Source organism: Pecten maximus, chromosome 7, assembly GCF_902652985.1.
Source record: "Pecten maximus chromosome 7, xPecMax1.1, whole genome shotgun sequence".
Taxonomy (NCBI): Eukaryota; Metazoa; Mollusca; class Bivalvia; order Pectinida; family Pectinidae; genus Pecten; species Pecten maximus.
Genome location: NC_047021.1, coordinates 32,703,710 through 32,728,704, shown reverse-complemented (window position 1 = coordinate 32,728,704; position 24,995 = coordinate 32,703,710). Strand labels below are relative to the sequence as shown.

At 35.9% G+C, this 24,995-nt stretch overlaps 1 protein-coding gene and 1 long non-coding RNA gene across 4 annotated transcripts; both read right to left on the bottom strand.

Moving 5' to 3' along the window:
• Positions 1 to 2,566: 2,566 nt before the first annotated feature.
• LOC117330614 (protection of telomeres protein 1-like) lies at positions 2,567 to 24,907 on the bottom strand. Of its 3 annotated transcripts, none has more exons than XM_033889040.1 (18): positions 24,596 to 24,907; positions 23,338 to 23,501; positions 22,789 to 22,861; positions 22,357 to 22,436; positions 21,680 to 21,790; positions 21,372 to 21,488; positions 20,616 to 20,745; positions 20,019 to 20,164; positions 19,636 to 19,776; positions 19,409 to 19,528; positions 18,315 to 18,385; positions 13,522 to 13,657; positions 11,664 to 12,231; positions 10,882 to 11,047; positions 10,426 to 10,482; positions 8,774 to 8,832; positions 3,553 to 3,647; positions 2,567 to 2,790 (listed from the first exon to the last, which is right to left on the bottom strand). In XM_033889040.1, exons 2-18 carry the CDS (start codon positions 23,452 to 23,454, stop codon positions 2,599 to 2,601), a joined length of 2,379 nt encoding a protein of 792 aa, XP_033744931.1. In that variant the 5' UTR covers positions 23,455 to 23,501; positions 24,596 to 24,907; the 3' UTR covers positions 2,567 to 2,598. The 3 variants fall into 3 exon arrangements, with proteins under 3 accessions (XP_033744931.1, XP_033744930.1, XP_033744933.1); XM_033889039.1 differs by having other exon boundaries at positions 23,338 to 23,489; XM_033889042.1 differs by having other exon boundaries at positions 23,338 to 23,486.
• On the bottom strand, positions 4,827 to 6,807 carry LOC117330616. The gene is made up of 3 exons (XR_004533374.1): positions 6,284 to 6,807; positions 6,100 to 6,170; positions 4,827 to 5,524 (listed from the first exon to the last, which is right to left on the bottom strand). It is a non-coding gene; the product is annotated as an uncharacterized LOC117330616 (long non-coding RNA).
• Positions 24,908 to 24,995: the final 88 nt, after the last annotated feature.

The following is a 24,995-nucleotide window of genomic DNA, read 5'->3' as shown; positions in this document are numbered from 1 at the left end:
GTTACGAGAAACTTTTTTCTCCCGCCGTTACACATCTATTTGTAGCATCAGCATCAGCATCCTGTCATGCCACCAATGGAACCGTGTTTAGATTTCATGGCACAAAGACTAAGGATGAAGAAGAGGCCTACCAGTACATAGCTCGCGTACAATGTTCTCTTAGTCTTCATTTGGATTGATTGGTTGGTATTTGCAACAAACCCCATGAGGAACTCTGGTTCCAACCGCCATATGAAGCTTCAAGACAAACGTTTCTCTGATGTTTCTCATTCCCTTGTTTTCCCCTCTCGTTCGTTCTGCCTTTAAAATATGTCGCCTTTATTTCCTAGCACTCCTTGTTTGCTTCCTGTTTGTTAAGCTGCTGTCTCTCCTTTTTGAAGAGTAGTCGTTTTGCCTGCTCTGTTATCTTTCTGTTATATCTTGACCAGCTCTTCTTATATTCCCTTTCTTCGATTACTAATCTAGGTAGTACATTTTCTAAGGAACTTGTTAATCAACATCTCAAAGTTGCCAGCTTCCCTGTTTTTTGGTTCGTAAAGGAGAAGGGGTCATACATATATCGAGGTAGAACCTATTGTTGGTAGATCCAGGCTTTTAATTGACTCTAAAGAAATCTTTATGTCCGCCTTGCCTTGGCCAAGGTCTTCATTCACTTTCCTTTTAATGTCTTTTTTTATTTCTTCAAACGTTAATGGTGTAGTTCATTGCTTTGTCGGTAGACATGCTGGTTGGAATGCTATTGATGGGTTTTCTTCACCATAGACATCGTAAAGAGTCTCATGATAATTATACTGTTCATGGTGATAAGACTTATTATATATATATAATAAGAACATTTGCAGCTTGACCGTTGTTCTTGACAAGGTTAATTGGATTGCATAATTCTTGTCGCAGCACTTGAATGGCTTGTGCTATTAAAGTCGTACTTACGCACTTTTTTATTTTATCCATCTTGTTGATTAAGATTTCTGGGCATCTGCAGAGTGTACCTCATTCTTGCCCAGTGAAATGTCTTCGATTGATTTGAAGAGCAATGACATATAGAGCATTGCTGTAATAGTAAAGTCATGTATAAACCCTCTGCTAACTTGATACCAGATGATGTCCTTGGTTCTCTCTTTCCCACTGAACTGTTTTTATTTGCGATGATCATCCCCATCACAAAGAAGTGATAGTCACTTAATATCCCTCATTTTAGATGTTGTTGTGATAGTGTCACTTTTCCTACACTGAACTTCAGTTGAATGTTGAGAATGTCTTGGTGATAATCGGAATGTTTCATGTTCAATGCAATGAATCAGCCACAGAACCATTACATAAACATTGGCATGATTCAGCCACACGGGTTTATCTACGCTTGTTATCACACTAATGTCTTCCATAGATCCACGAATTCTTCCTTTCTGGACTGAAGAGTCAAATGCATTATTGGACATCTCTTAGGCTATACAGCTTCAGTGAAAAAGACAGACCATGGTTCAACTATGAATACTTCTCATTTCGTTCCTCGGATCTTTCCTTTCCTCAATTGGCTTTGGCCGATCTCATTTCTTCAGCAACTTGTAGTCCCAGTGCTGTTCTTTGGGTTTTTTTCGTTTGTTTGTTGTTTTTTTTTTTAAACATCTTCCTAGGTTGGTTCTTTGAATTATAGAGGGATTCATTTCCTTGTCTATCACACCCATGTGTTCTTGTGTCGTTGAAGCTATTCATTTATGGTCTTCAGTCTCCATGGTTGCTTAGCCAAGTGGTTAAGGTGTCCCGCTCCCGCCACTTTATCACTAGCCCTCCTCCTCTGGTTTTGAAACCTATGTGGGGCAGTTGCTTGGTACTGACCGTAGGCTGGTGGTTTTTCTCCAGGTACTCCAGCTATCCTCCTTCTCCAAAACCTGACACGTCTTTAAACCACCCTGGTTGTTAATAGGACATTAAACAAAATAAATCAAACCAATAAACCAAACCAATAAACCAAACTGCATTGTTGCCTCCCACTTCCGCGATATCACATTCTAAAGCGAACGTATGGAACCTTAAGGAAATTCATGTAAGTGCATTGTGTCCACAGTAATACATATCACTAATAAAGATCAAAGCAACATTTTGTCAGGGAACCTGGTATCTTTTCTACTACTGAATGACCCTCTTATTCTCACACTGACAACCTTCAGGAACATTTTTCTACGTCATTGTGAAATGATCCGTGAAGTGAAAGCCAAAGTACAAATTTTCAGCATCTTTTCAGCTTCTTATTTTGTATGTTGATAGATATGCTCTATTTCAAACAAACTTCCTTGGTTGCAAAAAAGAAATAGTTATGACATTTTTTTTATATTTATTAAAGATTTAAAAAGGAAGGTCAATTTGCGCCATACAGAATCCAGTTATGTAGACTAAGTTCCCTTTGGCCCCTACAACATCTTGTGTAGGACAAATGGTGCAATGAATGTCCATCAAAATGTAACCAAGCAGAAAAATAATTAAGGATATTGTATACATTTTCTTTTCATAAACACCCAAAACTTTTTGAATGATCCCTCTGAATCAATGCATTAAATTTTGTTAATTTGTCTTTAAAACCTTATATGGAAACAATGAATGCTGCTATGCCACACAGGTGTCAAATATATGATATCCAGTTCCTTTACCGCTGCTAAAAGACATCACCCCACACTCAACTAAAGGTTTCTTTCCATTAACAGGCACGGAAATCTTGTCCAACTGATCACAGACATCACGAAAGATCTTCTGACTAGATACCACATCTCTTGGGTCGATGTCTTTGAAAAACGTAACCTGAAATGTATACAGGCTAGAGGTAAACAAAAAACAATTCCTGTAAACAAGGAGACCATGATTTATTATTAAATTCAAACAGTGAAAAAGAAAATAAACATGTCCGCTACCTAGACAATAAGGTTTTACTTATTGGAAAGGTGGCTTTAAGGTCACATTACTAACTCAGACTCCCTTTAGCCGAATGGTAGGATATTCACTCTAAGAGTGTAAGGTCATTAATTTAAGCCCCAGCATGGGTAGGATGTATTCATTAGTCCTACCTATTACAATACAACTTAATTTACTTTATTTTGCATCCAAAGATGAAAAAAAAATTAAATTCTATATTTGAAGGAGATATAGTCTTTTCCAGGAGGGAAAAGTTCTAAAGATTGATAGGGAAATCCTTAGATAAAAGTAGAAATGTTTCATTCAAATTTTAATACATATTAGTAATATCTTCTGAATAAACAGGTTAACAAATCTAAACATCGACATAAAACAATAGTCAGAGATTGTATACAAGTATCTATAATCTGTAATTCAGATTATACTCCTGGTAAATAATCAATATAGTTTATGTTTTTTGTGGTGTACAGTCAAAACTGCTTTAGCAACCATCTGAACTAACTGACTGTCATATGTGACCCAATTTTTTCCCTCCCAATGTCATTTACCATACCGGTTACCTGAACCTGGATTAAGTGACAACCTGTCATATGTGACCTTTTCTGTTGCCTCCCTTTGAAAGTCACATATGACAGGTTTGACTGTACTTACCGCTTCCTCTCTCCAAAGATTGGCCTGTATCCATCCTGTACTGTCTCGGATCAACAGTCTTAACATATACGTATATATCAGGTCCACAGTCTTGCCTATAGATATAAACACAAAGAATATTTTCACAGAAATATATAATTTTACAGAAGCTAGTCAATGATAAGCATATCAAAAAAAACTAAGAAAGGAAATTACAGTAATAACTTGTGCCCTATCTCTTTGTCTCTGTATTTGACAATAAAATATGTTTAAACTAAGAAATCAACAATTACAAGTAGACATGAAAATAGAAGGAGTCTTGAAAATTTAAAAGTATGTTTTGAAAGATACTACACATGTTGGGAACTCAACTCTTTAAATGGCAGACTAGGACTAACTTTATAACCAAAGATATTAGAGAGTTCCACATCAAGGTCAATAACTTGTAGTGGCTTACCCTTATGAATTTGCAGCATGATCACAGCATAGATGCAGTATGAATGCAGCATGGAATTGCAGCATGAATGAAGCATGACTGCAGCATGGTGCCTAATTTACCTCACTATATATTCTTACTAGTTAAAGCATGATTGCAGCATGTTTCAATTATGCAAATTATGCTGGGATCATGCTGCATTTATGCTTTAAGGAAGCATGGCCGCAGCATGATCCCAGCATGGTCTGCAGCATGATCCCAGCATGGTCTGCAGCATGATCCCAGCATGGTTTGCAGCATGATGCCAGCATGGTCTGCAGCATGATCCCAGCATGGTCTGCAGCATGATGCCAGCATGGTTTGCAGCATGATCCCAGCATGGTCTGCAGCATGATCCCAGCATGGTCTGCAGCATGATCCCAGCATGTTTCAATTATGCAAATTATGCTGGGATCATGCTTCAATCATGCTTCATGGCAGCATGGTTTACAAAATCAATGAAAATCATGCAATAATAAAAACTTGAATACTTTTGTATTACATTTTATTTGGTAATTAACATGGTATAAAACTTTTCATACAGGCTGTTTTTTCTAGTTCAAACATTTAAAACTTATCAATGAAATGAGAATGTGACAAAACAAATTTTAATTCTAATTTACCCATGGTACTTATTTTATTTGCCTCTTATATTCTTTTTCTCAAAACTTCCATCACATACACAACACAGCTATCTTTTTCTAGTACAATTTTCAAATACAACTAATATCAATTCATCCTAGCTAGAAGTGGTTTGTTTCAACAAAAATAGTCAGCAAGATATACAAGTTCAATGTCAGAACATACTACAGTATGTATTTATAATTCTGTTTTTTTTTCTTCTAAAATAGTAGGAAAATAGTACAAAATAATATTTTCCAGCAGAGTTATAGTAGGATATGTATACATTTTGTCACAGACGCACAAGACTGATTTCAGACAGTATACGTAGTTTCCTCGAAGTAGCCCAGATGTACTGGAAACTGTTTTCATGTGTGTCCGTGAACTTAAACAAAAACAAGCAACAGTCGAAGACTTCTTCTATCGAATTTAACATTATTTCTAATAAACTGTGAAAAGATTATCATAATTTTGGAATCAATTCTAAATACTGACTAAATGAAATGTTGATTGACAATTTGAACAATGGTGTGTTGTTTGATGTAGCACGTACTGTAGTGATATATCTCTGTCACTGTCCCCGGGGATTTCAATACAACCAAGCTTGAGACGACTATATTATATTTTTTGCTAGTACAACAAATAACTAACAAGGATTTTTAGATTATATACATGATTTTTTTTGTATATATATTAATGTTTACACTTTTATTATGAAAGGAAATGTTGTATACATCGACAGATAACATATCTCGAATAATCTTAATTAATGTAAAACATAAACTTCTTAATTTCTCTTCATTCCTTTCTGCTTTGTGTTAAGTCAATGCCATCAATTTGGACCACAATGCATGCGGTGTTCCTCATTCCAGAATGTACTGCATGAAGACTCAGTCTCTGTTGGAAGAAAGAAAGACTTTTAGAATATTCTTTTATTTCAAAATTAGAATAATTGTCAAGTTTTTGAAGATAATGTTTGTATTTAACTTATGTACTTTTCATGATCAATTTGCTATCATTTTCATTATGTTTGCTTTGGAAGCCTTTTTATCAAGAAAATTTAAGCCAGCCACACAAAGCTACAAAATAAAACTTGCCAGGATGACTTAATTATTAATTAAATCAAGCTACTCCCGAATTCTCCATCAGTTCATATCAATGTGAAACTGCAATATACAGTTTATACTATACATAAAACAATGTTACTTACTTACAATTCATCTTAATTCACCTATTTCATATAATCGTTTCAATTTGATGCAATAATCTGCAAACATCGATCCTCAAAAGAATGTGGAGGTAAAGATCTTTCACGAAAGGTTTCTTTATCCAAAACACAAATTTTCCTCACCATTGTTTGTGAATACGTATGTACGTCATAATCATAACAAGGGTTGTGTGAGTGGGGAAAAAATGCAATTGGAGTCGGGCCGAAGATCGTTAATAATAAATAAATAAAATTGAAAACTTACGATTGCAACACATGGATCGGTACTGCGTTTCCTTCGGCCGTGTAATCTGTGATAAATTAATCATCAAAACCCTGAAAAATAAATAATTAGGTCTTATTGATATGAATAGATCTATATCAAATGCATCGTCGTATAATGTGAAACGATGTCAGAACGTGAAGAAGATTATATAATTCAAACTTACCCTGTCTCGTAACGATGTTTGTCGGTAAAAATATGCATCGATCATCAAAAACAACGAGAAAGCTGATATTCATCCGTCGGTAACTTGAAGTAAGTCGATCTTCTTCAGTAAGACGGGAAACAAACTTCGTTTTTAGGCTATCGTCGTGTTTGTTTATACTTTTCTTCTGGAAATAAACATCCGGTGAATTCAAACATGGCTATCAGACTTCCCGCTAAACTCGTGTGTGTTGCATCATGGGATAAATATTTTACTGCCAGAGATTAACACGATTCATTTTTACTTGTGCGTGTTTTTTATTCTAAATCAAAAACTTCTATTGTGTCATACTTTTAAGATAAATATTACAGTATTTAATACTTGCATCGTGCACATTTAGATCGCACGAGCTCGAGGAGCACTCTCGTCACATCTCGGGAGCAAGGTAAACAAACGAGGTCATAGGTGAACCGAACGATAAACATGTAATCTGACCAGAGGTTTTGGCCTCGTCTGTCATACGCCTATTGTTTAATATGGATGTATTTTCATACGAGGAACCGACCAATGCACGTTTTCTTTTTATGTTCACGATTTCAAATAATTCAGATTAAAGTACGGGAATATCGTCTGTTGTTAGTAAACTCATGTCGAGGTCGAGATCATCACAGCGCTTAACTTCAATATACGTTTTACAAGGAAGCGTCCGAGTGACAACATAAGTTCGACACATGTTTATTGGAGTTTATAGCGATGAATGTTGTGTCAAACACGACGTGATTTCGTATGCTATTATCAGATGTAATCTTAACACCGCATATATCCAGAAAGTATGCGATACAAAGACAATGAGCAGGTGATTTTAATCTTATTTGATTGAATTAAAAGCGATATTCCAAGCACATGTGTAACTGTTGGTAGAGTGACCCCGATATTGTTTTGGCGAACATGTTACATGTATGGCTACCTGGTAGTAAGCTGGTGCATGGTAAATGGCAACGTCTTGGTTTATGTCAGTGTTTGGATAAAGTGACTGATTCTATCTCCGATAAAAAGTGTATAATCGAAGCAAAAGTCAATATACTGGTTCTTCAAAAAACGATCTAAACTCTGAAAATTTGAATGAAATTTTTATAGGGATGAGTTTTAAGTCGTCACACGAATGTACTAACTTGCAACATTCATCAATGTTTAAGTTAATTCCTTCTGAGATAGAACTACAAGTGAAAGCTGACAAAATATCACATTTAAAAGCTGTGAACCGTTATACTAACAAAGAACATACTTATAAACGAAATACTTAATTAAAATAATTGTTATTGAATTTTAAATAAATATGTGTGGTATTGATCAAGTATGAAAAGGAAATTCTGCAACACAAACATGTTTTTAAAAATTATTTTGTTATCACCATTGACACCTGGAAATTTTCTATATTTTATTTAAAATTAAAAAAAAAAAGATACTAAAATATCTAATACCAACTTTTGTTAATTTTCTGTATCTTATTTTATTAATTAATAATTGTTTAGGTTAATCTTGGTACCTGGGAAATTTGGTCCTAGATTTTGGATCCTCGCTTGGACCTACATTTCACCCACAGAAATTTTGTGATGTCCGAACAAAGGAATGCCCTTTTAAGCTTATACAGAATGGCCAAGCATATACACATTTCAACTTAAACAATTCATGTTAATACATGAAAAAATGGTGCAGTTCATTAAATTAACTAAGTTAATACAGCATAATTGCAGCATGGTACAGTTTGTATCTAAAATGGCAAAGTTAATACAGCATGGTTGCAGCATGGTGCATTTCATATGATAAATTTACTAAGTCCACACAGCATGATTGCAGCATGATATAATTCGATATCCAAACTGGCAAAGTTATTGCAGCATGGTTGCAGCATGGTACATATCCTGTCTAAAATGACAAAGTTATTGCAGCATGGTTGCAGCATGATACAATTCATATGATAAATTTACCAAGTCCACACAGCATGATTGCAGCATGATATGATTTGATATCCAAACTGGCAAAGTTATTGCAGCATGGTACATATCCTGTCTAAAATGACAAAGTTATTGCAGCATGGTTGCAGCATGATACAGTGCATATGATAAATTAACTAAGTCGACAAAGCATGATTGCAGCATGATAGAGTTCAGATATTCAATTACCTCAATTTTTAAAGCATGGTTGCAGTACATGCTGTACAGAAGCATGGTACCATGCTGCTATGCAGCACATGCTGCAATCATGCTGTGAAACTAGCAGCATGATGCCAGCATAAAAGCAGCATGATTGCAGCATATGCTGCATTGCAGTCCATGCTGCAAATTGATAAGGGTTAGGCAATACTGTTACAAAACAGACTAAAATTAGTCTGATTTAACCTGATACAGGGGACTAATCAATATAGAAAAGCAAGAAAATAATCTGACTCAACACTTATACTTGTCTTGGAAAATTAATTGAGACTTGGATCCTTTGAGTAATTATACTTACAAGTTGGACATTTGTAGTACTGCACCCCTGCCTGGACATGGCTTACTTCGGGAACTTGGCTGTTGGAGAAAAGGTTCATCAAATTGTGAATCCTTGATAGAAGATGTAAATGTATAAAACCATCACATAATAATAATTTCTTTACATTAGGATATAACCAGAAAAACAAGGATGGATAGTATTGCAGCAGCAATACAAAGTCCCCTGCCTTATCCAGGAGTGCAACTATTTATTTCCCATTTTTTAAACTACGTGTTATACTGATCACGTATACCAAGTTTCGTTAAAATCAGAGTAGTACTTTAGGATTGTCCGGACACGCCTCAACCAATGAGAAGCCGGCGGCCATTTTGAAAAATGTTTTATTTCGAAAAGAAAAATTGGGATGCAAACTACATGTGATACTGATCATGTATACCAAGTTTCGTTAAAATCGGAGTAGTACTTTAGGAGGAGTTGTCCGGACAAGTCTCAACCAATGAGAAGTTGGCGGCCATTTTGAAAATTGGTTTTTCGGGGAAAAAAATGTGGGATGCACAACTACAGGTTATACTGATCATGTATACCAAGTTTCATTAAAATCGGAGTAGTACTTTAGGAGAAGTTGTCCGGACAAGCCTCAACCAATGAGAAGCCGGCAGCCATTTTGAAAAATGATTTTTTTTTTTTTAAATGTGGGATGCACAACTACATGTTATACTGATCATGTATACCAAGTTTCGTTAAAATCGGAGTAGTACTTGAGGAGGAGTTGTCCGGACAAGTCTCAACCAATGAAAAGTCGGCGGCCATTTTGAAAATTGGTTTTTCGAAAAACAAAATGTGGCATGCACAACTACATGTTATACTGATCATGTATACCAAGGTTCATTAAAATCGGAGTAGTACTTTAGGAGGAGTTGTCCGGACAAGCCTCAACCAATGAAAAGTCGGCGGCCATTTTGAAAATTGGTTTTTCGAAAAACAAAATGTGGCATGCACAACTACATGTTATACTGATCATGTATACCAAGTTTCATTAAAATCGGAGTAGCACTTTAGGAGGAGTTGTCCAGACAAGCCTCAACCAATGAAAAGCCGGCAGCCATTTTGAAAAATGAATTTTTAAAGAAAAAAAATATAGGATGCACAACTACATGTTATACTGATCATGTATACCATGTTTCATTAAAATCGGAGTAGTACTTTAGGAGGAGTTGTCCGGACAAGTCTCAACCAATGAGAAGTCGGCAGCCATTTTGAAAATTGGTTTTTGGAAAAAAAAATGTGAGATGCACAACTACATGTTATACTGATCATGTATACCAAGTTTCATAAAAATCGGAGTAGTACTTTAGGAGGAGTTGTCCGGACAACTATTGCGTGACAGACAGACAGATGGACGGACAGACGGACGGACGGACGGACAGACGGACGGACAGACGGACGGAGGGTAAACCTATAGTCCCCCCGTTTTTCAAACGGCAGGGGACTAATAAGAAGTGCATATACACTGTAACTGGTCCCCAAGAATCGAATACAAAATAAAAGTTTCTAGAACAAGAATTTAAATTTGTATTTATAGTTATTTTTCAACCCAGATGATTTAGGCCAAGATATCTCAAATAACGGTAAATCATCTGTTTTAAGCATTGTTTAATACATGAGCTTACCTAGTGGATGAGGATGGTTCCTCGTTGGAATTACCATCTACCTTTGGTAGTGAAACACTGAAAGTAAAATGGAAATACCAGTATGACACAGTTGTATAACAAATAGTTGAAGCTGATAATCTATTCCTTAGATCTTAAATACTTGTTCACATCATTGAGGGATTTCCAATAATATTAATATCCTGGACCTCTTGGTTATCAATTAGAAGAAGCTAGATTTTAACACATTGGAATCCTGTGACCTTGAAAGTATGTAGAGGTCATTAATCTCAACATGCTTCATGGCCAATGTCATGACACTGGGACTGTTAAAACCAGCAGACAGGCACTGCAACACAGTACACAAGGTAAGTTCAAAGTTCAGGCAGGTGAGCTAAATATTGGTCCATTGTGATGTATGGTTTAGACAGGTTTCACAATAAATATGTACTACATGTACAGTGTACATGTACTTACAGGCAGTTACACTGTGAACAGTAGAGTCGGACCAGATCCTCGGGCGCCTGGACTGGACACGGAAAATACTCCTCTATTCGACCAAGAACTCTGAACTTGTATGGGACAGAATGTGACTCAATATCTTGAATGCTGGTCACTTGTACATGTGGATGGTTCAGAACAACTGCAATTGGAAACCACATTTCAAATTCGCAATATAAATTCTTCCACTGTCCTGATTTGTGTAACAATCATATACAAAGTAGAAGAGAAGTACCAGTTTAATTTGTCATAAGTGCACTCTCTTCTAAAGAAAATATCAATAATATTTCCTTTTACCACCCAGTACCACCCTGAAAACTTATGGCCAACTGAATGTTATAATATTGTTACATAAAATAACTAGAAATATGTTTGTGAAGCATACATGTAGAACACTTATCCCTTCTGCTTTTAATTTGGCCAAAACATGTCAAAAGTTGAAAAAGAAATTATTTTGTTATTTTCCATTTTTACTACACATTATGAATGTTTGGCCCAAAATATTTATCTTTCAAGCAAAATGTCACCATCCCATCACTATGAACAAATGAATGACAAACCCTGCAAAATTACTGAAATTTGTGACAAACAGACAAAGGACAACATTGTATGCCTTTAACCACTTTGTGGAGGGGGCATAAAAACCTGTGTGACTTACAAACATCTTTCCCAGTAAAGGTTATATAAATCAATAGGTATATGTTTCATAGTTAGGAACCATGATATTTTGTAATGGGTCGTTACTACGGTCTCCATACCTGTCTCTGTCTGTAGCATACATCTTTCAACATAATCCGGGGAAGCTGATTGGTTATGAGAGCTGTCACATGATAATTCCAAAGCCGACTGATCAGATGTTATATCAGACACAGCTGATTGGTCACAGTTTTGAGTTATGTTTCCCCCTCTAAAACTTGACCTTGTCCGTTTCCTCGCAGAATCACTCTGACAGTCATTCTCATTATCTGCTGGCCGTTTCCTGTTGTTGATGTTGTGTTGAGTTGAACTATTGATAGTATTTTCCTGAATACTTGGTTCACCTATATCATCACCATTCATCTCCGGCTCCTTCATTGATCCTTCAAACAGATCCATAGCCTCAGCTTCATCAAAATCATCTCCTATGGGCGGAGCTACTCTGTCTAATGTGTCAATCAATGTCAAGATGTCTGGTGACTCCGCCTTCATAACATTTAGGCCCCGCCCATACGAGGTGCCTCTGTGTAGAACTAGTTCCAGTGTTGGCAGGGAGGACATGTTGTCCCTAGCTACCGAGGTTTTTAAGACAGCTGCATGAAGATTGCACAATTTGATGAACTGCCCTGGCTGTAAAATTTTAAAGAAAATCTACATTAATGAGAATCTGGTATTTGCACTGGAGATTTAAATACATTTATTTTGTTGAAATATTCATAAAACTTTGTTATCAAGATATTTACAGTGTGTTTGTATTCATAGCAAGTATAATGCAAAATCAGTGCAACCTTGAAGCCTTTATAAAAGAGCACATGGTGTTGAAAATATTTCAAAGCAGATTTTGAAAAGCATCAGACTGTGCTGTTGATGTTTAAATGATTTTTTTACCTCAAAATGATTAATTGCAGTATTTGATGTGATCTAATAGATTAAGTCTTCTGAATGGCTGTCCATTGGCAAATACAACATTTTAATAGCTTATGTGCAAGACAACAGAAAGAAGCTATGCCTATCAAGTATGTGTGGACAATCTGATAAAGCCATCATCCAATGTTGTGCTATTTAGAGTGTCAGTGTGTTGCCAGGCTGTTGTATAAACAAGTCTGCATTAATCTGGCATTTCTCTCAGCACATTAAGACAAATGAAATGTTGAAGACAGAGGCCTGACATATCCTGGACTAACACTGAATACCTATATATATCTCACCTGCACTTTGTATATCTCATCACATATATACCTTACCTGTGTTGATCTTATCTTGTATATTTCTCACCTTATAATTATATACCTACCTGTATTCACCTGTATCTCACCTGTATATTATATACCTACCTGTATTCACCTGTATCTCACCTGTATATTATATACCTACCTGTATTCACCTGTATCTTATCTGTATATTTATCCTGTCCTGCTCTATATCACACGTTACACATATGGATCACCTGTATATATTTCCACCTGTATATATATATTGGTAGAGTTCCCTCTCATTTGAATGAATCCCATCTTTATAAACACCACCTATAATCATCAGAATAGACCTGTATCAATCTCACCTTTACATGTCTTTAAAGTTCCCTCTCACCTGTATAAATCTCCCCTGTATATGCCATTAGAGTTCCCTCTCACCTGTATATGTTGCTAGAGCTCCCTCTCACCTGTATAAATCCCACCTGTATATACTGGTAGAGTTCTGTCTCACCTGTATATATTGGTAGAGTTACCTCTCACCTGTATAAATCTCGCCTGTATATGCCATTAGAGTTACCTCTCACCTGTATGCAATTGTATATTGGTAGGGTTACCTCTCATCTATATAAATCTCACCTGTATATATTGGAAGAGTTACCTCTCACCTGTATAATTCTCACCTGTATATATTGGTAGAGTTCCATCTCACCTGTATAAATCTCACCTGTATATTAGCTGCTGTGATACTATGATCGTCATAAAGAGCAACATCTACAGCCCAGTCCTTTGCCCTAGCATTCAACTGTCTATCAGTTCTCCTGATGTGGGTGTTTGGGTCCGCTTCCATTTCCCTCACCATACTGAAACAAGTGCAATCAATGATTGCGAAAGCTCACCGGCGGCAGCAATCACACTAAGCATTCATTTTTTATGTATGTATTATAAGCATGTCATTTTGAAATCGTATGTCACATAATATCACTCCTAGACCTCTAATTGATGTGTAAACCAATTCAGAAGGGCATGAGGTGTATACTTTTGGACTTACAAACTTTCCAAAAACTGATCCCAAAAACTTTAAAAGTGGGTTTTGTTGCCAAAAAAGTTAAGTCCACAAAATGGTAAAATGCGAAAAAATCACATGAGGTATATACTTTTGGACTAACAAGCTTTCCAAAAACTTACCCCAAAACTTTAAAAGTTTTGGGGTGGGACGCCGATGCGGTAACCGGAAAGCTAAAAATATGTATTATTCCGTAATAACAAAGATACTACAGTATTCCCTCACAATACTAACAAAAGATAGTACAGTATTCCCTCACCATACTGACAAAAGATAGTACAGTATTCCCTCACAATACTGACAAATGATAGGACAGTATTCCCTCACAACACTGACAAAAGATAGTACAGTATTCCCTCACAACACTGACAAAAGATAGTACAGTATTCCATCACAATACTTACAAAAGATAGTACAGTATTCCCTCACAATACTGACAAAAGATAGTACAGTATTCCCTCACTATACTGACAAAAGACAGCACAGTATTCCCTCACCATACTGACAAAAGATAGTACAGTATTCCCTCACCATACTGACAAAAGATAGTACAGTATTCTCTCACCATACTGATAAAAGATAGTACAGTATTACCTCACCATACTGACAAAAGACAGTACAGTATTCCCTCACTATACTGACAAAAGACAGTACAGTATTCCCTCACCATACTGACAAAAGATAGTACAGTATTCCCTCACCATACTGACAAAAGATAGTACAGTATTTCCTCACCATACTGACAAAAGATAGTGCAGTATTTCCTCACTATACTGACAAAAGATGGTACAGTATTCCTTCACAATACTGACAAAAGATAGTACAGTATTCATTCACAATACTGACAAAATAAAGTACAGTATTCTCTCACCATACTGACAAAGGATAGTACAGTATTTCCTCACTATACTGACAAAAGATAGTACAGTATTCCCTCACAATACTGACAAAAGATAGTACAGTATTCCCTCACAACACTGACAAAAGATAGTACAGTATTCCCTCACCATACTGACAAAATATAGTACAGTATTCCCTCACAATACTGACAAAAGATAGTACAGTATTCCCTCACAATACTGACAAATGATAGTATAGTATTCCCTCACAACACTGACAAAAGATAGTATAGTATTCCCTCACAATACTGACAAAAGATAGTACAGTATTCCCTCACCATACTGACAAAAGATGGTACAGTATTCCCTCACAATACTGACAAAAGATAGTACAATATTCCCTCACCATACTGACAAAAGATAGTACAGTATTCTCTCACAATACTGACAAAAGATGGTACAGTATTCCCTCACAATACTTACAAAAGATAGTGCAGTATTCCCTCACCATACTGACAAAAGATAGTGCAGTATTCCTTCACAATACTGACAAAAGATAGTACAATATTCCCTCACCATACTGACAAAAGATAGTACAGTATTCCCTCACTATACTGACAAAATAAAGTACAGTATTCTCTCACCATACTGACAAAGGATAGTACAGTATTCCCTCACAATACTGACAAAAGATAGTACATTATTCCCTCACAAATACTGACAAAAGATACTACAGTATTCCCCCACTATACTGACAAAAGATAGTACAGTATTCCCTCACAATACTGACAAAAGATAGTACAGTATTCCCTCACCATACTGACAAAAGATAGTGCAGTATTCCTTCACAATACTGACAAAAGATAGTACAATATTCCCTCACCATACTGACAAAAGATAGTACAGTATTCCCTCACTATACTGACAAAATAAAGTACAGTATTCTCTCACCATACTGACAAAGGATAGTACAGTATTCCCTCACAATACTGACAAAAGATAGTACATTATTCCCTCACAAATACTGACAAAAGATACTACAGTATTCCCCCACTATACTGACAAAAGATAGTACAGTATTCCCTCACAATACTGACAAAAGATAGTACAGTATTCCCTCACCATACTGACAAAAGATAGTACAGTATTCCCCCACAAAACTGACAAGACATAGTACAGTATTCCCTCACAATACTGACAAAAGATAGTACAGTATTCCCTCACCATACTGACAAAATATAGTACAGTATTCCCTCACAATACTGACAAAAGATAGTACAGTATTCCCTCACAATACTGACAAATGATAGGACAGTATTCCCTCACAACACTGACAAAAGATAGTACAGTATTCCCTCACAACACTGACAAAAGATAGTACAGTATTCCATCACAATACTTACAAAAGATAGTACAGTATTCCCTCACAATACTGACAAAAGATAGTACAGTATTCCCTCACTATACTGACAAAAGACAGCACAGTATTCCCTCACTATACTGACAAAAGACAGTACAGTATTCCCTCACCATACTGACAAAAGATAGTACAGTATTCCCTCACCATACTGACAAAAGATAGTACAGTATTCCCCCACTATACTGACAAAAGATAGTACAGTATTCCCTCACCATAATGACAAAAGATAGTGCAGTATTCCCTCACAATATTGACAAAAGATAGTACAGTATTCCCTCACAATATTGACAAAAGATAGTACAGTATTCCCCCACTATACTGACAAAAGATAGTACAGTATTCCCTCACAATACTGACAAAAGAGAGTACAGTATTCCCTCACAATATTGACAAAAGATAGTACAGTATTCCCTCACAATACTGACAAAAGAGAGTACAGTATTCCCTCACAATATTGACAAAAGATAGTACAGTATTCCCTCACAATATTGACAAAAGATAGTACAGTATTCCCCCACTATACTGACAAAAGATAGTACAGTATTCCCTCACAATACTGACAAAAGAGAGTACAGTATTCCCTCACCATAATGACAAAAGATACTACAGTATTCCCTCACAACACCGGCAAAAGATAGTACAGTATTCCCTCACCATACTGACAAAAGATAGTACAGTATTCCCTCACAACACCGACAAAAGATAGTACAGTATTCCCTCACAATACTGACAAAAGATAGTACAGTATTCCCCCACTATACTGACAAAAGATAGTACAGTATTTCCTCACCATACTGACAAAAGATTGTACAGTATTCCCTCGCCATACTGACAAAAGATAGTACAGTATTCCCTCACAATACTGACAAAAGAGAGTACAGTATTCCCTCACCATAATGACAAAAGATACTACAGTATTCCCTCACAACACCGGCAAAAGATAGTACAGTATTCCCTCACCATACTGACAAAAGATAGTACAGTATTCCCTCACAACACCGACAAAAGATAGTACAGTATTCCCTCACAATACTGACAAAAGATAGTACAGTATTCCCCCATTATACTGACAAAAGATAGTACAGTATTTCCTCACCATACTGACAAAAGATAGTACAGTATTTCCTCACCATACTGACAAAAGATTGTATAGTATTCCCTCACCATACTGACAAAAGATAGTACAGTATTCCCTCACAATACTGACAAAAGAGAGTACAGTATTCCCTCACCATAATGACAAAAGATACTACAGTATTCCCTCACAACACCGACAAAAGATAGTACAGTATTCCCTCACAATACTGACAAAAGATAGTACAGTATTCCCCCACTATACTGACAAAAGATAGTACAGTATTTCCTCACCATACTGACAAAAGATAGTACAGTATTTCCTCACCATACTGACAAAAGATTGTACAGTATTCCCTCACCATACTGACAAAAGATAGTACAGTATTCCCTCACAATACTGACAAAAGAGAGTACAGTATTCCCTCACCATAATGACAAAAGATACTACAGTATTCCCTCACAATACTGACAAAAGAGAGTACAGTATTCCCTCACCATAATGACAAAAGATACTACAGTATTCCCTCACAACACCGACAAAAGATACTACAGTATTCCCTCACTATACTGACAAAAGATAGTACAGTATTCCCTCACAACACTGACAAAAGATACTACAGTATTCCCTCACTATACTGACAAAAGATAGTACAGTATTCCCTCACAACACCGACAAAAGATAGTACAGTATTCCCTCACAATACTGAACCAAGAAGTCCTCTAGGGATCTTGGTGTCCACCATTAAATGATCTTTATTGGTTCAATATGTCAGACTGATCTCTCTATTTTCCCCTTTTCCTTTCCTCTTAATAATCGGATAACAATTTGAACCTACACATGACGTTTGAGAAACATCCCTCCAGAACTATTCAAGAAATAGCTATAACAACCTTCAATTCTCAAAATCTAAAATAGCCGCCTCTTGGCCATTTTGTTTTACTAATGAAAAATTTCTATAGAATTGGCACAATAAAGGACCATGGCGAACCTACACACAAAGTTTGAGGAATATCTCTGCAGTACTTTTCAAGAAATAGAGGTAACAAGGAAGTAACATTCAACATGTGTATTATAGATACCTTGTAGTAACAAACAATAATGAATAAAAGATACTCACTAAATAGTCTTTGTACCATCCCATACCCGGAAGGTCACACAGCTGTCATCCACAACTTGCACTGAGATAACCTTTAAAATAAATCCATAATCTTGAATTAGCAGTATTGATGGTCAATCATTAACCCTAATTGGTCAGACTCACATCAGACTCACATTCTGAGTGGCTGGCAGAATCCCCGGGGCAACTGTGGTAGAATTGAGAGAGTTTATACTTTCTCCCTCTAACTTACCTGACAAAATAAATCTAAATACAGCCTGGGGACTATGTGTCCCACTTAACTTACCTAACACACCTGACATAATAAATCTAAATATAGCGCGGGGACTATGTGTCCCACCAAACTTACCTGACATAATAAATCTAAATATAGCCCGGGGACTATGTGCCCTATCTACCAGTAACTTACCTGACATAATAAATCTAAATATAGCACGGGAACTATGTGTCCTATCCACCTGTAACTTACCTGACATAATAAATCTAAATATAGCCTGGGGACTATGTGTCCTATCTACCTGTAACTTACCTGACATAATAAATCTAAATACAGCCTTGGGACTATGTGTCCCACCAAACTTACCTGACATGATAAATCTAAATATAGCCCCGGGACTATGTGTCCCACCAAACTTACCTGACATGATAAATCTAAATATAGCCCGGGACTATGTGTCCTATCTACCTGTAACTTACCTGACATAATAAATCTAAATATAGCCTGGGGACTATGTGTCCCATCCTAACTTACCTGACATAATAAATCTAAATATAGCCCGGGGACTATGTGTCCCACCAAACTTACCTGACATGATAAATCTAAATATAGCCCGGGGACTATGTGTCCCACCTAACTTACCTGACATAATAAATCTAAATACAGCCCGGGGACTATGTGCCCTATCTACCTGCAACTTACCTGACATAATAAATCTAAATATAGCCCGGGGACTATGTGTCCCTATCTACCTGCAACTTACCTGACATAATAAATCTAAATATAGCGCGGGGACTATGTGTCCCACCAAACTTACCTGACATTATAAATCTAAATATAGCCCGGGGACTATGTGCCCTATCTACCTGTAACTTACCTGACATAATAAATCTAAATATAGCCCGGGGACTATGTCCTCAATGTGTTTGTTTCTGGTTCTTTCTTCTTGACTCCATTGCACTTGATCTTTTTCCTGCCAGCACCTTAGCTCTTCAATCTTAAATAAAATAAAATAACCCTTTGTAATAAGATCATATCAACTATGGCTTCTTTATAACAAATGCCAATGCATTTAAGAGAGTAATTTGTAAATGTGGTATTTACCTTTTCTGTATCTCTCTCAGTAAATGAGAAATTGTTGGATGAAGCCTTTGGTTCTATAGGATCACCGGCCACTCCACTGACACATAACCAGGAAAATCCGGGACCGTTTTGTCCCTGAAGGTCGCCGTTGTACAAAGACACCTGTTTGAACAGGTAAATACATGAAATACAGCAATAAGTATATATATACTAAACTGCCAGGAACAAAAGGGTGCTCACAGTTAGGAAACCCCTTCATATCTCTGTATTTTGGTATGCAGGCTACCCGAAGTTTGACCCCTTCATATTTATATATTTTGGTATGCATGCAACCTTAAGTTTTTTGTATGTGTGTAATCTTAAATCTGACCCAGTGACATTTGTGTATTTTGTACATGTGCTACCTTAAGTCTGTGAAATCGAATGATATCTCCAACATCTACTGAAGGCAGCTGGGCTTGATCACGATGGAACAAAAGACACTTGAGCTTCTTGTTTGCATCCAATTCACAGAGACTGGGGTCAACTAAGGTCACCAGCATACTATAATCTGTGGAAATGATGTAAAAGACTGTTCACCAATATATAATGTTTACTTTGTACATTCTCTACAACAGTAAACATATATATTTTACCAGTATGTGATTTTGTGCTGAAAGCATTCCACTCAATAATGATATATTGTTATCTGTTTACATGCAGGTAGACCTAAAAAATTATGTTTATATTTATCAGAGAATAAAAGTGTAATGTTGACAATAAGATGTCCTATTTTTTAGACAATCTTCCCATTTAGACAAAATACCTTATTTCTATACATTTTTTCAGTAAATATGGAGAAATTCAAGTGTTATTTTCATTGCACTCAGAGTTGTCTCCCCTTAACGCTTTTGCTGTACCACTTTCCCTGGTGTACCCGTGATAAATAAAGAAATATCAAATCGGGAAAAGAATTATTTTCACTGCAGAGTTATCCCCCTTAACACAGCTGACATACGTACCACTTCCCCTGGTTTTACTCGGAGACTTGAAGAACTTGACCACTCCGTACACATCCACCACTGTATTGGGCTTTAGAGAGCTGAGCCGACAATAACTGTAAACCTTCTTGGAAGAATCTGCCTTTTTGGTCTGTTTGTTGGACAATCATGTTTTAATGGGAAAAAAAAAGTTTGAATTTGACTATGTGCTCAGGGCTTTTTGTGATGGCTTTTTGTGGCTGTTAATGGGCACCATTACCAATTGGACTTATTTTATTTTAAAACCGAGATTACCAAAATTTGCAGTTTAAACCTGAAAAAAACTTTCCCAGTTCACCAATTTTCTTCCCAAAATGAGACAAAAAGGCCCCATCCCAAACCAGTGAGAAAAAGCCCCAGTGCTACAATTGTAAAATCCAATTCAAGAGTTTTAAGTCTCTTGTTGCTTATATTTTTGGTCGTCTTCAAGGATGTAAAAGTAACCTTTAAAGCAAGGCTAAATAATTAATTTTTTTGATAATTAGACTCTGGTTTCAGTAACATTTCTGAAATCCCTTAACATGAAATTTTCCATACAAAAGCATTATTAGATTTAGGAAAAAAAGGGGGAACTTTCCTTAAATTCTAAAAAGCTATCTTATGGAAACTTTGGGTAATGAGATTAACTTAAGTTAAAGAATATTGATGAAACCAGGCCTATGATTATCAAGAAATGCCTAATGAGCCAGAGGATCAGTAAGGTTCTCGCTGAGCTTCAGAGTACTTATACTACATTACCTTAGCATTATCTGATGGCTGTCTGTCTGGTGTATTGACCCTTGACCTCTGACCATTCACAGCAACAGAAGTGGAGGGTTCCTGGGAATCGATCAAGTCTGGTTCCGGCTCTATATACTGAAATGTGTTCAGTGCATGTAGTGCTATATGTGTACTGTGAAATGATTCTAGCAATGAACATTGATTTCAGTTTCAAATAATGACATGGTTTTTATAATTTCAAAAACATTTACACCTACGTAAATTATGAATACTCTTACCATCATACATTTCATCATGAATCAACATTGTCCCAAAGACATACTCACCCAAACCTTTGGTGTGCTCATTTCTTCATCCACTACCAGCTGACAAGGATGTGATGATGGTTTGATACGTGAATTTTCTTCTACCTTGAACCCGCTCAGCACCAGAGTATACTGCAACATAATACAAGGGAGACAATTCAGTGGGGTGCCATGAAATCTGGAAGTGATGTTAAACAAGAGAAATTTCAGATACATGTATGTTGCCCATAACATAACCTTCAACAAATAGACTTTCCATCAAGAATCAAAAGTGTACATCATCTATAATAATAGAGGTAAAAAACACTTCAGGCAATACAAAATGATATGCTGGTTCAACACTGATCAAAGAATGAGGTTTCATAACCTAAACAATTACAGAATCTTTTTTTAAGTATCATATTTATCGATAGTCCTCTGCCATCAAAGGTGCTGCTTTTCTGTCCATTCTAGAGAAGACCAAAATATGTTATAATTTTGTGTATAATAAAGTTATAAACAGAACCCAATCAAGTCAGTTTAGCATTTTGACACCAGCACATAAAGAAAAAATACACAAAAAAAATCAAAACGAAGCACAATCCATAATTCAACAAGAAGGACAATCTATAATTCAACAAGACAGACAATCCAGAATTCAACAAGATGGACGATCCAGAATTTGACAAGATGGACAATCTATAACATCAAGGACTTACATCTTTCTGTATGATATCCATCTCCTTAGCAATGGAGCCGGTCACAAAAACCATTATTTGGCATGAAGTATCATCCTGATCTATATGAAGAAGTTTAACAAAGTAGACGTGCCAAAAATATCAACAAATCCAATTAAATTATTATCCATTTAAATTCTAAATTAGATGCTGTAAAAGAACCCACTTAAATATTTGTTGTATAAATTTTGATAGAGGAATGATAATTATTCTGACAATTCATGAGAAATATTCAAGTTTATTTTTTTAACACTACATCCTCTAAACATTGTTCTTATAATTTTACTGAATTCTGGTTATATACAGAAACTGATTAATAGCATTAATGTTGAAAATATTTTACTGCATTTTCTATCTGATAAAATACAAATTCATTACACAGAGTCATATGTACAATGAAAGTAGCTTAATTACCATCTTGAAGAGACACTCTCATGTAATCAAACCATTTATTTTTTTGTAGTTCTGATCTCTCTTTCACTCTTCCCTAAAAGGTAAAACAAAAAAATATCAGTATATGCTATATCATTCTTGAGACTATATATGTAAAGTACTGAATAGTAGGTATGATAATTTAAAGACACCTTAAATAAACCACAGCTTACACTAGATTTTGTTACATCTAGTTTTGTGCGAGGAAAAACACAACACTAGAATTCACCTACAGATCTTATGTGCCAGCTATACTGGGGCCATAATTCCAGCAAAAATGATATTAATACTGACATAACTTCATATGTAATCTATTGTGATAAAACCACAAACAAGTTCCAAGTAACAAATTGGGAGGTAAAAGTTAGCAAAAAAAAGTCTAAGTGTGACTTATGATGACAATGTGTCCTGCAATGCAATATATATACTTTATACAAATAAAAAGAAATATATGACAATATAATTTTTATTCCGAAAGACACATAACGATTACTTATCCCGATATTATGAATAAAGGGGATAAAAGTATACCTGTATATAGGATATGCTTGGGTCTGTATCCACCTTCAAATCTCTTATATTCAACTTCTTCAGGCTGTTTGGTATCTTCAAATGAATATCACACAATTTGCACTGCAGTTTTTCCATGATTGTTGGCTGGAGTTCACATGGAAGTTTAGCTGCTAATAAAACACCTATATATATATATATAATGTTGATAATCAATATTGAAAATAAAGTATAAGCGTAAAGGACAAGAAGTTGAATAAAGAAATTTGCAAGCATAACATGGACATTATGAAGATTCTTATGAACATTTTCTGAAGGTTAATTCTAACTCAGATAATGATTGAGGACTCAGTCAACTGTGTAACAGAAGGTGGAAACCAGTATATACATACATTGTAGGAGCAAACATGATTCAAACTCTAGACTTCAAAACACAGCCTGGACAACCTATATGTTATACCAACCAATTAAAACCTGCATGTTCATCATGATCAACATTCTATCTAGTCCAGTTCCAGTTCATATCTCAAGAATTAAAGTTGTCAATCCTAGTGGAACACAAATCTCCAAATTGGTGCTATATATATAGCTACTATATACCTTCACTAGGTGGGGTTTTATTAGTTGAGCAGCAAAACTGAATACAACAGAAAATGGAAAATGCAATGCAACTAGATGAAGACCAGAGAAGGAATATTATGAACATGGTTCCTGCTCTGATTTACTTCAGATGGATGCTACACATATGGCTTATCCATATACATGCCCGCCAACTATAGCCCAAACAACTTCTGCTACAATCCTCTGTAGATCTCCTTCAGGTCGCTTTACTATAAATTGGCTTTGAACTTAGATGATGTTCATCTGTGATTTTCAAACAAAATACATCAGCTTAGCGATTGGTCAGGATATTTTTCCTGGTGCCATTTAAAAAGCTAGTTGTGTGCTTTTGTTTTTGCCATGATCTATATATATATGGGTCAAAGAGCAGAAGTGAATGCAACTTCTCAGTTCCGAGGTACATGTATCGTTGATGTTCAAACCAAGCAAGGACGTAAGAACTAAAACAAACACTTACACCTTTTGAGACACCAGGTCAAATTTTTTTGAACAGATCTCTAGAAACCAGTCTTTGATTTGATATAGTATAACCTTATGAACAGCTACAATGTACTAAACAGACACCACAACTTATTATAAATAACATATACCTTCAGATAACACAGAAACCATCCTTAAAAATAAATTCATTACAATGTAACATTTAATATCAACTTACTCAACTTTCTAACTAGATATGGTATATACTGGATAACTGAAGAGTGGAACTTAGCCGGCTGTCGCTGGAACCATATTTTGTTATGGTTTCGTTTTCGCACATTACGTATGGGCCTATTAGCTTGACTAAGTTAGCAGTAACTATGTTTATCACTGAATTCACTTAAATTTGTTTAGTCGAATATGAATGTCCAAAATCAATTTACATATTTCAATAGAATATGAACTAATTGGATCAACAGGTAAGTGGTCTAGAACACTCTCTGGCTACCGTATTCAATCATATCCTTAGCGCCATTTTCTTCATCACTGAGACGCTCTGACATCCACCTCAAAAGTACTTTGCATACAAACATTCAACCTGCATCTCTATACTCTCCATGAAAAATTAAGATATTGTC